The following is a 12,059-nucleotide window of genomic DNA, read 5'->3' on the forward strand; positions in this document are numbered from 1 at the left end:
AAGTAATCAGTAAAGTAACGGGATTACTTTTTTGGGGAAGTAATCAGTAATTAGTTACTGATTACTTTTTTCAAGTAACTTGGCCAACACTGGTGTCAGGCGACCTCAGTGGTGTGACCCACTTTGATCACAGTTTAAACATTTAATAGGGAGCTTTGTTCAGGGTGACTTGCGGTAAAGTGCAAAACAAGGAAAATGTCACTTTCTATGAACCCTGTGATTCCAGGCAGCTTTAAAAGAGCAAAGCCGGAGCTGCTCTGGCTGCAGAAACAGGATGTGACTGAGCCGATTAGCTGTGGTCATTTTAGCAAGCAAGACATGGTTTTATCCAAGCTTCCATAAAACCCCAATTCTGAAACAGAAGCTGTAAAATGTAAATAAACAGAATGTCGTGGTTTGCAGATATCATGAGCCGAATTTTATTTGCAGTACAAAGCAGAAAATATATCAGATGTTTATTTTAGTATATTCTATCCTTCAGCAAGTGTTTTGTCCCATCTTCCTTCTCTCTACCTGCCTGGTAACAGACTTCTTCCTGTTAAAAGGGAGTTTTTCCTTCCCACTGTCGCCAAAGTGCTTGCTCATAGGGGGTCATATGATTGTTGGGTTTTCTCTGCATGTATTATTGTAGGGTCTACTGTACAATATAAAGCACCTGTGTTGTGTAAATAAATTGAATTGAATTGATTGAATTGGCTCCACCCGAGCGCCGCACTGCCTGCTGGGTAATACTCGTAGGATCAGAGGCGGGACAACACTTCCTATGTTGGGGCGTTGCTTCCACAGATCGATTCAGATCAGTGAAAACACCTGAGCTCACCTCTGAAAGGCTATGAATGCCTATGTACATGTCATAGTTTGTGTTTTAATTTTAATAAATTGTGGGTAGAACTTAGTGAATTGACTCCATTTTGGAACAACAAGCATCTGTGAATACTTTGTAGATGTGCTGTACATGTACTCGCTCTGCTTGTTTCATTAATAAGTCTGAGACAAAAGCTCAGTATGAACTTCTCAAAAGGAAAATCCAGTTGTGTAACTTTAGGTATAGAAATACTGAATACTAATATCAGTGTCTTCACCCTGAAGCAGGTGGAGCTGTAGTGTGAGGGCGGCTCCGTCCTTCAAACTTGTGAGCAGAGAGAATCCAGACAGAAACACACAAAGACCAAGAGAACACCTCAGCTGTTTGCTTCTCATTTATTATGAGGATACAGCAGATAATGATTCACACCAGCTATCAGACCTCCACCAAACAGTCAGTGAGACGTTAAATCTGAGTGTGCTGAGCTGCAGACTGAGGAACATCTGGACGAACCGAGAGCTTCTGAGACAGCCGACAACATCCAAACCTAAACTAGCAGTAACATCATGTCACAGCGTGAGGCTCAACGTGGAGTCCGGGTCCCCCTGAAAGCACAAACATGCACTCAGTGGGACCGAGACTCACAGCAGAGACCTCTAGAGGAGGAACGTGTTCATTGCAGCTGCTCTCATACAGGTGAACTACATCAGCTCAAACTGGTCTCTGTCCATCATTTCACTCCACCTGCAGCTGTTTGACAGCTGCTCACTCACACTCTGACTGCTGTTCTCAAATATTTACGTCATCGACTGACTCTGAAAGTTAAAGATTGTCTGGGACTACATGATAAAGGAGAGAAAAGAGAGATCAACATGAAATGTTCTGCAGATTTACTGCACAGGACGGATCTTCATGCTGATGGTCTTCAGGGAGTAGTCATGACCTTTCCACTGGTGCCAGGCCACACCCACAGCAAAGATAGTGCCATCAGCCCCCCAACGATAAACCCCGTTAGGGTTTGCATAGTGACAGGTGTTGTACCAGAACGCCCCCAGATATGTTTTGGCACAGTTCCCACTCCAGTTGTCCTGGTCTTTGTCAAATGTGGAGAACTTCTGTCCACTGTGATAACTCAGGGCATCTCCTGCAGAAACAGATGAATAATCACAACATCACCACTAATCCCAGTAACACTGGTCTGCATGTGTACTGTACCATATGTGGTTGACAGACTCCAGTTTGTTCATGTGAACTGGGAGACTTCGTCACGCAGTAAAGTCATTTTCATTGGTATGTAGCTGATACCAGCTTTATTTATCCCTGAAGGCACATCAGACAAGCCTACTAGTTAAACTGCAGGTGTGTTTATGGTCCTGACAACCTCACATACAAAGTCTTGAAAACTGAAGGCTCTGCCTCCCATTCTACTTTTAAATACTCTAGGAACAACAAGTAGGCCTGCAGTGCGAGAGCGAAGTGCTCTAATAGGGTGATATGGTACTACAAGGTCATTAAGATAAGATGGGGCCTGATTATTTAAGACCTTGTATGTGAGGAGCAGGATTTTGAATTCAATTCTGGATTTAACAGGAAGCCAATGAAGAGAAGCCAAAACAGGAGAAATCTGCTCTCTCTTTCTAGTCCCTGTCAGGACTCTTGCTGCAGCATTTTGGATTAACTGAAGGCTTTTCAGGGAGTTTTTAGGACATCCTGATAATAAAGAATTACAGTAGTCCAGCCTGGAAGTAATAAATGCATGAACTAGTTTTTCAGCGTCACTCTGAGACAGGATATTTCTAATTTTAGAGATGTTGCGCAAATGGAAGAAAGCAGTCTTACATATTTGTTTAATATGTGCGTTGAAGGACATGTCCTGGTCAAAAATGACTCCAAGGTTCCTCACAGTGTTACTGGAGGCCAAGGTAATGCCATCCAGAGTAAGAATCTGCTTAGATACCATATTTCTAAGATTTTCAGGGCCGAGTACAATAACCTCAGTTTGCTCTGAATTAAGAAGCAGAAAGTTAGCGGCCATCCAGGTCTTTATGTCTTTAAGACATTCCTGCAGTTTAACTCATTGGTGTGTGTTACCTGGCTTCATGGATAGATAGAGCTGCGTGTCATCAGCATATCGTCCTGTCTGGTGTTTGGTACTCAGGGGCCACGACTGAGAACAGGGAGGCTGCAGAGAGGGTCATTAACACAGCCCAAAATATCATTGACTGCCCTCTGACACCCCTGGAGGTCATCGCCAGATCCTCCTGTCTCAGAGAAGCCACCACAGGCGACCCCTCAAACCCCGCCCACCACCTGTTTCATTCTACCCATTCCTCCTCTTTGTTAATCTTTTCTGTTCATTTTATTGTCATTGTACATGTACAATGACAATAAAATGCTTATTCTATTCTATTCTATTCTATTCTATGCTGATGCTACACTGACCCTGTGTCACTTCACTCACCTGCCCCTCCGTCCTTGAATCCAGTAACAGTCAGTTTGTATCCGTCACATTCAGTATCCACCTTAAATGAAGAGTAACGAGCGAACACTTTCTTCCCTTCAAAGTCCTCCATGTCCACCAGCAGCTCACATTTTTGCTTGGATGTCATAATGTTGATCACATCGAGACCTACATTCACACACAAGCACACAGTCAGAAACATGCAGGGTGCTGTTTGGTACAGAGCTGCAGACCATCCAATAAAACTCACCGAGCCAGTACTCTCCAGCAGCGTCACCAAAGCCCGTCTTGTATTGATCCCAGGGTCTGTAGAAGTTCACCGTGCCGTCCATCCTCCTCTGGAACACCTGGGAAGGAGGCAGCAGAAACACATCTGGTTTCAGGGATCACAGATCTGGATTACAGCAGTGCTCCTGTTGAAATGTTCCTGCTTACACTTCTTAGTTACAAGCACTCACCGTCCAGCCTCCTCCTTCTGAGTCCATGTCACAGTACACCTGCACACAAACACCCGTCACACTCTAGCTGCTTAAAGGCGTGGACATGAACAGGACCCAGAGTCCCAGAGAGGGTGGACTGTACCTGGACCGCAGACCTTTCTCCAAGGGGATAGATGGTGTACACGCCGCTGCTTTGGCTTCTGTCTTGGCGGCGGATGTCGCTGCAGTCCCTCGGCTGGATGAGCTCCGTGCAGCTGGTCAACACAAGAGCGAGGAGGAGGACGATGAAGACCGCTGGCAGCTGGAACAGAGAAGAAGCCTTTCATTTGCACAATATTCACTTCCTACCAAGCTCAACAAGCCTGTGATTCTCCCTCAGCTTTGCCTCTCAGCTGTGCTGAAGTCTTGTCTAGTCTGCACAGGGTGTGGTTCAGCCAAACCCCCCTCGCTGTGCTCACTTCTTAGTATAGTCTTGTTGCTTTTCATTGTGAAGTGAGTTCATGCTTTGTTATATTGTTGTATTCCTGTTGATCTCTGACCTGCACAGAATAAGAACCATTACGAACCATCCCCAGAAAATCCAGGCTTAAGTTACCTGGATAAGAGGAAATCCTGCTTGGTGGCACAGACCTCAGGAGCAGGCTATGTTCAGAGTTAAGATGAGCTGGAGGTGTTTTCATTGATTCTTTTATTTACAGCATGTTTTTAGTGTCATTTAGATTCTCTGCTGCTTTGTTTTATATGTGCAGCTTGTTAAGCTCAAATCTACTAAAGCACTGACTGAAGCCCAGCTGTGAAGTTACAGCAGCTAAAACTATGAATCACATTGTTGCTGAAACGTGCGCGTATACATTTGATGATGCAGGAAATGTCGATATACGTGGTCCTAATGTGCTGCTAGGTGTCTTTTACACTGAATACAGAAACTGGAACACAATCAAATTCATTTCACTTTGATCTGCGACAAACTGAAGCGATGTGCACGTCTCCTTCAACACGCCCAATGTTATGAAGCCACAGGGACTCTGATCAGTTTGAGTTGTGTTTAGCTTTCAATATAAAGTTCCTCGATGTGACTGCTGTTGTGATTTGGTGCCTTATAAATAAAACTATACTGAACTGAAACGTCGTCATACTTCTGCTTGAGATTTGTTGGAGCACAGAAAGTAACCCGACCAAATGTGTGTCGGTGAATTCTTGTTATTATGTAAAGAGTGCACGAAATAGCTCATCGGTGTCATTAACATCAACTAAAACATGAACGTGTGAAAAGATCAAACTACAAAAAGACTTGTCAGGTTCACAGTTTACCACTCAGACCTTCGATGACTTGTGTTCATTAAAACTAAATAAAATAAATGAATGATTAGCACTCATATTCACAGATCAGATAACTGGCCTGTGACACCTGAGGTGACCCAGTGTGTTAAAATGTGGTGACCTGTGCAAATGCCCACATGTGGTAGACCCGTCCCACCAAAACTGCAGTACTTGCTCTGGTGTCATTTGTCCTCAGGACCAGCAGCAATCAATAACAGATCAATCACAGATAAACAATATAATTTAGAAACCATCGCCAATAACAACTATTGCAGCATACTGAAACAAACATACTGACGTATGTCCTGAACGGAGACAAGAAGAAGAAATAATTCTACTGTAAATCGCTTTAAGTAAAGTGTAACTTCTTGGAACAAAAGCCAAGAAAACGTTCATCTTACAGTGTAAATACTTTTAGGAGCACAGACTCAGTGTGTTGTGGATTAACGTTTCACTTTACATTCTTATCATCCATTAATCAACCTACTGTTCTTTGCTAAGTCGTAAAGGGGGAACAGTCCTGCTGACAGTTTTCTATGGAATGGAAGAAGATCTTTGATTGTTGCAACATCTGTAAGGTGATGTTAAACGTCTACATCATGCAGTCTCTGCACGTGTGTGCAGTTTAACATGAAGTCATTTACACACTCCTTAAAAATTACTTAAGGAACTTGTTAAATTACTCAATTATTTAAGTGTAAATTCTGCCCCCTTTCATGTAAAATACCTTAACTTATGCACTACTTAAAATTACATACACTCACTATGTATTATTGCTTTAGTACTTCTTAAAATGACATCCAGTATAATTTGTGTCTCCCTTCCTTAATTACATGATTAGCATCAGGCTGTGATAATAAGTGCTGCTCATGTAAAGTCATCAAACAGACACATTCAAGAATGAAGGCTGAGTTTTCTGTATCAACGTTTAATGAGGCGATCACAGCAGACCGAGGTGGTCTGGAGGGGCAGGAGGGTCACCACCACTCACTCCTACACTGATACTCAATCAGAAATATTTAAGGTCACAAACTTACCTTCATGGTCAGATTTCTGTGGGAGTTAGTTTCTGCTGATGTAGATCTGAAAGGAAAGGGTTACTGTGAAGAAAGCTGTGAGCCTGTAAGTAATCATCTCATTCAATCATTTAAATCTAATCTGTGTTTAATGCATTTACAGCAATGTCTGGTTAAAATATCTTGAAAGTTTCATACACTCTATTTGGCAGTTAAATTAAAGCACTGCTGCTACGTTACTACAGATACCTGTGTGAAGTCACCTGCAGTTGGAGCTGAACACGCTTCAGAGACACCACACGGCTGTTCTCCCTCAGTGTGTCAGAGTCTCCCAGAGTCCCTGCTTATATCTGCAGGAGGGCAGACACATCAGAGTCATGCCACTCTTTACACTGTCTCCAGTTACACGCTCCAAGTCACCCCAAAAACCACAACCAGGATGTTCTCAGGATAAACCACATATCCTGTTTGTTATTTGCTGATCCATATGCCAGATTTTATCTTTCAGTGTAACGCCTCCAATACTTCCATCTGTGATGCACGCATCATGGGACAGTGCAGAGGAGAGCTCATTTACTTGACCCGTTTGAATTCAGTGAGTTCTGTAGAATTCAAAGATGAAGACGTGGGGCGCAGTGAGTGAAGCTTAAAGGTGTAAATTTAGAATTCAAAGCATTTCTGCCTAATTCTGGGGAACCTGCAGGCCATTTGGGGTGGGGGCGGGGCTACCACTGAGTTGTAAATGGTAAAAATGGTAAATGGCCTGTATTTATATAGCGCTTTACTAGTCCCTAAGGACCCCAAAGCGCTTTACATATCCAGACATCCACCCATTCACACACACATTCACACACTGTGGTCATTGTGGTATAGTTTCGGCAGGTTGGGGGCAGCTTGTACTTTTTGTCTCTTGTTGATGGACTTGATGGCTGGTGTTGAGGGTCTAGAGCACTCTTTGTGGTGGGCATAGTTAGGAGAAAGCCAGCCGCCAAACTTGCTCAGCAGACACACCAACTCCACATGGATGTGGAAATGTGGACCTGGCAACAACATCCTGGACAGCCCGTTCTCACTCCCAAGGCGTAACATCCCGACGTTTTGTCACGTCCCACGGCGTTCCTGAGGAACACGAAAGGTGACCTTCCGCGTTGTTATGGTACGCGCCGGGTTATGGATAAAATCCAGTGGAACGATCCTCCGGCGGTAATAGACGTTCCAGCCCTGTATTGCAGCCCTAAGCCTAACCTTATCCCTAACCATAACCATAACCTTATCCCTAACCATAACCAGCACTTTAATGACGTTAAATAGTGTTTTCCCAAGCGATTTTAAGGAAAAGAGCAAACATGTGTAGATTGAGTCCAAACGGTTCTCATATGTCCTCAGTTTTCCGATGTCGTCATTTAGGAACGTGTTGGGTGCCCAAAAACGTAATATGTTGACGATTTGTCACCTAGCGTAAAATGTTACGCTTTGGGAGTGAGAACGTGTTGTCCTGGAGCACCATCATGCCCAACATCAGCACCTACACTGGAAAACTTAAACAGAGGTCTAGAGGCCTATTTTGAGATTTAAAATATATATTCTTAATGCTTATTTGCTGATTATATTGTTTTATGTATACGAGAGGGCCAGCTTTGAGTTTGAGCTAAAAGTACTGACAGGAAACTGCATACTTTTGCAGAGCACAGAAGCAGAAAGTGAAACTAAGCAGAGTGTTTGATCGAAACTTAAAGTGGGTGTGACGTTTAGAAGTACATAAATAACCTGGCTTCCTGTTTCTGCTTGAGACTGTAGCTGATGTCGTCTCTGTGCGCAGTCTCCATGTTCCGGAATATGTAAAATTAAAGATCATTTTTTGAATTAGACCACTTTGAGCCGTGTCTTTCTTGGCTGTAAAGAATACAAAGAACTGGAATTTAATACCTAACACCACCATCCAAGTCAAGCAGCATACTTTTACTTTCAGATTTATCTTCCGCCAGAAGTTTAAGAACAGGTCAGAAAAATGACCATAGAAAAGTGTACCTTTGTTTGGTCAGTTACACCAGATGACATCATGGTGTTGATAATGTGCTAGTATATAAACTTCTGTAACCACAGCTCATGGCCTAACGTTGCAGAGCAGGCTGGCTATTTACACACACACACACCCACCCACACACATTTAGTTTCAAACAAAGACTCTATCAGCTGGTTTAAGAGGCTGTCTAATTTATTTCCTCCTACTCTTCACAACTGACTGTTGGACTGTTTGTCCTTCACTGCAGCACCTCCTCTACGTCCTGTTCATCTGCAAACACACATATTTATCTACTTCACTGATGCGATGGAAAACTTTCAGAGTTTATTTAAACATGTTTAGCACAGGCTCCTGACTTCCACGTGGCCGGCTACCTGTAAATTTCATCACACCTGGGTCAGCGTTATTGACATTCAATTTTATATACAGTATATATCGCCAAATCACAAGACGAGATGGCTTATAAGTAACGGTTTAGCTACTGCTGAGGCACATGGTCCATTATTAGAGATAGGGATGAGGAAATAATTAGACAGCAGCTCAAAAACAGCTGATAAAATCTTGCTTTTAAAGTAAATACATTGCAGCATCTCTTCCATATCCTGTTCGTCTTCAAACACATATTTACCTTCTTCACTGTTGGGACAGAAAACTTTCAGAGTTTGTTTAAGACATGTTTCTTTAGCACAGGCTCCTGTAACGTCATACAGCACGTGTCTGACAAGCTTCATCATAACATTCCTCTCATACTCAGGTATTTAGGACATATGCTGCTCTACCCTTCAAGCTCGGGTCCTCTACCAGAGGCCTGGGAGCTTGAGGGTCCTGCGTAGTATCTTAGCTGTTCCCAGGACTGCGCTCTTCTGGACAGAAATCTTGGATGTTGTTCCCGGGCTCTGCTGGAGCCACTCGCCTAGTGCTTGTTCATAGCAGGGAAGATCTTTAATGTGTTTCTTGATCATCAGCAGGTAGTAATGTATTCCTGGGAGAGAAGAGCAGGTGACATAGACGGGTCTGGCACTCACCCAGAAATCTTTATTGTGAAAAATCCTCAAAGTAGATAAATGCCAACTTTTCCTGCAGTGTTTCCTGACAGCAGGCGAGACGAACTTCATTCTAGTTCGTGTTATCTCCTTTATCCCGTAAACTCTGAGGCTTGGACTCTGTAATTTGTCTCTGTTAGTTTAATAATACTTTCAGCATATTGGCTCAGGGTGATTTATTTCATCTACTCATTTGAATTAGAACTTTTAGCTCAGGACCAAATGATGCATGCACGCGAACCCGCTGCCGTATGAGAGCTTTTCAAAGAGGTTTTTAATCTAGATTAAAAATTCAGGCAGATCCAACCAGTGTGCCCTTGTACCCTTACAGTTTGGGCATCCAAATCACGGATGATTTATATCACCAGTGGCTGTTGTCCAAACGATAATGTAATGCTTCTGTTTCTCATTTTTTTTAAAGCTTGTTTTTTGGCCTTCTGCCTTCATTGAATAGATGCAATAGAGATATGAAACTTGGGGAACGGTGCAAGTGAATGACAAGCAGCAAACGTCAAGCCAGCCAGGAGGTGAACCAGGGACTCGCCATTGGCCGGCAGCTTGGCTGCTGGTTTGTGCAATCGTTAACTTTTAAAATGTTTTCTCCTTTTGCTTTCCCTCTTTCCACACAGCCATTGGTTTCTGTTACAGAGAAACTGCCACAGATCAATAATCCATCACAGTGAACATAACATGGATTGTTATTTGGGCCAGCAAGGTAGTGTGAGACCTTATAGCTGCAGCTGCACAGACACAAAGAAATAACCCGATTCTGACAACAGGAAAAGCAGGCGTGAAACTGCGTGATGGATGAAAGGAGTCGGGCGGCAGATTTTGGACATTGTGGGGAAGAAATTTTAGGCAGGGCCAAGGAAGAGAGCGAGGACAAAACCCACAAAAACCTTACAAAACCGTGCATTCTGGGAAATGTAGGACACTTGGGCAAAAACTCCCCAAGTGTGCTCAAATCTGCCAAATATAGGCAGCAAAATGCATGACTTTCATTTTCCTTTAATTGTCTTATATTATTGCTATACAACTACGGTTGTCTGCACAGCTGAACAAGGTAAATGTGGGGTATTTGCACAGCGCCCGAGAGACAGCCCACATATTTCCACACGGTGTGAATCTTAATTGAATCTGAAGTGCTTTCTGTGACTGGTGGTCAACCTGGCAATTTGAAGTGGCTGCAGAGGAGAGGTCGGTGTGACGGTGACGGGGCAGAGATAAGTGCTGGCATTCTTGCGGAGAGAGGAGTATGTTCCCCACAGTGCCTTGCTCAAAGTGGCTGTGGAGAAATTGAACTGTGGCTGGTGAGGAGCTCGCTAAATTGCTTTCGAGTCCCTCCACTTGTGTTGTTCCAGTGCTTGAGCTCAAGAAAATGAGGGTTTTTTCTTTTCCTCCAGCAGATTTCTGAAGAGGTCTGATGACAGACACTCTGAGAGCAGGATGGCTGAAAATATAGTGGAGCAGCAGAAGAAAGTGGTTACCATATAGTTGCAAACTGCAGTACAAAGATGTGTTATTGAATATTCTGTGAGAAAGTGATGAGCTTCAGATAATGTACAACATTAATGTGCACGGTTGGTATGATTCAACATAAAACTGATAAAGGATACATGAATACTCATAATATCATTAATCATTCAAAAAGACAAAGTTTGCACCTGTCCTACACTTAAAGCTGTGTTGAGCAAACTTTGACCACTAGGGGGCATAAATATACATACATATATATATATATATATATATATATGTGTGTGTGTGTGTGTGTGTGTATATAAAGCAACATAGCCAAATATCCTGAAATCTTCTGGTTTATTTTTTGATAGTGGTGAGGAGAACATGATTTTATTATAATAATGGGTTTCCAGCTAAAACAGCAGCACCTGATGCCTTTTAAACAGACCGCCTCCAGCCTATGTGCAGTCAAACCATAATAAAGATGCACGTGAAGCTGTAATAGTGTATCTTAATCACCTTAAGTAGATATAATTTAGGTAATTATAGCTTGCTTAAGAAAAAGCTGCTCAATATGTAACTTAGTTTGTTTTTTTCAGGGGTTTTTTTCATAATTTCTAGAAGAACAGTACAAAGATTGACAGTTTCACAAGTAACGCGCAGAGCTGTTTTCAGTGCGTGTCTGCTACTACTAACGTTTCTGTAATTAGTGGGAAACTACCTCAGGGCTCTGATTTTTGAGATATTATATTACAGCTAAGTGACTGGTCCACTGCAGTGATTGGCAGGTGATGAGAAAGTGTGGCCGGCTGACAGATGAGTGGATAGACAGAAAATGTAATAGAGAATAAGAGCAGTGGTGGTGAATGTGGAGGGAAAAAGCCCCGCAAAGGTAGGGAAGATGAGATGTAACAGCTGGACTCCAGGAGTGGAGAGTGGCGGTCAGAGTCATTCAGGGTTCGGTACAAGCCAGCTGTCAGTGCTAATAGACAGAAAAAGATGGAGGGAGGGGAAAGGAGAGGAGGGAAAATAGGAAGAGATGTTCAGGCCAAACAACCTGTCACTAGCTATAACAGAGCATAACGCAACACAGCTGCCTTGTCTGAATGTCAGAAAGAGAAACTTCGCTGGCAGTTTGGAGAAGAGTCTGCAAAACGATATTCTCAAATGGATAGATGCTATCTGGTTCAGTGGCAGGGCTGGGCCCGGAATAGCAATGATGCTCTTAGTCAGATCTGCTGAGAACGAGTTAGCTCGGACGTGTCCTTCACGTCAGCATCACAGCTCCCTCCTTTTTTCTCTGATAGTCTGTTTTTGCTCACTTTAGTCATGAATAAATGTCCAAAGGATGTCCAAAAATCCGCAAAGATGAAATAAAGTTTGGAGACTTTTGAATCTCTGAGCTTTGAACAATCATTGACGTTAGCTTCTTACACTTCTGATGAGCAGATATCTGCATATGAAGCTTTCTGGGATAGCATTGACCAGTTTGA

At 42.9% G+C, this 12,059-nt stretch overlaps 2 protein-coding genes across 5 annotated transcripts in view; one reads left to right on the plus strand and one right to left on the minus strand.

Moving 5' to 3' along the window:
- Nucleotides 1-12,059, plus strand: part of grid1b (glutamate receptor, ionotropic, delta 1b) — a 578,026-nt gene that overhangs the window by 381,389 nt on the left and 184,578 nt on the right. The gene's annotated exons all lie outside the window — the stretch shown is intronic.
- On the minus strand, nucleotides 1,185-6,432 carry LOC100692543 (microfibril-associated glycoprotein 4-like). Of its 2 annotated transcripts, none has more exons than XM_005471579.3 (7): nucleotides 6,306-6,432; nucleotides 6,064-6,109; nucleotides 3,849-4,007; nucleotides 3,725-3,763; nucleotides 3,517-3,613; nucleotides 3,267-3,434; nucleotides 1,185-1,949 (listed from the first exon to the last, which is right to left on the minus strand). In XM_005471579.3, exons 2-7 carry the CDS (start codon nucleotides 6,067-6,069, stop codon nucleotides 1,696-1,698), a joined length of 723 nt encoding a protein of 240 aa, XP_005471636.1. In that variant the 5' UTR covers nucleotides 6,070-6,109; nucleotides 6,306-6,432; the 3' UTR covers nucleotides 1,185-1,695. The 2 variants fall into 2 exon arrangements, with proteins under 2 accessions (XP_005471636.1, XP_003449487.1); XM_003449439.4 differs by having other exon boundaries at nucleotides 6,292-6,411.

The sequence above is a fragment of the Oreochromis niloticus genome, linkage group LG8 (genome assembly GCF_001858045.2).
Source record: "Oreochromis niloticus isolate F11D_XX linkage group LG8, O_niloticus_UMD_NMBU, whole genome shotgun sequence".
NCBI lineage: Eukaryota > Metazoa > Chordata > Actinopteri > Cichliformes > Cichlidae > Oreochromis > Oreochromis niloticus.

What these genes read in the sequence shown, in the direction of transcription:
- LOC100692543 (XM_005471579.3), bottom strand. An exon ending in TGCTGGAGAGTACTGGCTCG is followed by an intron (nt 3,435 to 3,516) that starts GTGAGTTTTATT and finishes GTGTGAATGTAG; the next exon opens with GTCTCGATGTGATCAACATT. An exon ending in ATTCAAGGACGGAGGGGCAG is followed by an intron (nt 1,950 to 3,266) that starts GTGAGTGAAGTG and finishes CTGTTTCTGCAG; the next exon opens with GAGATGCCCTGAGTTATCAC.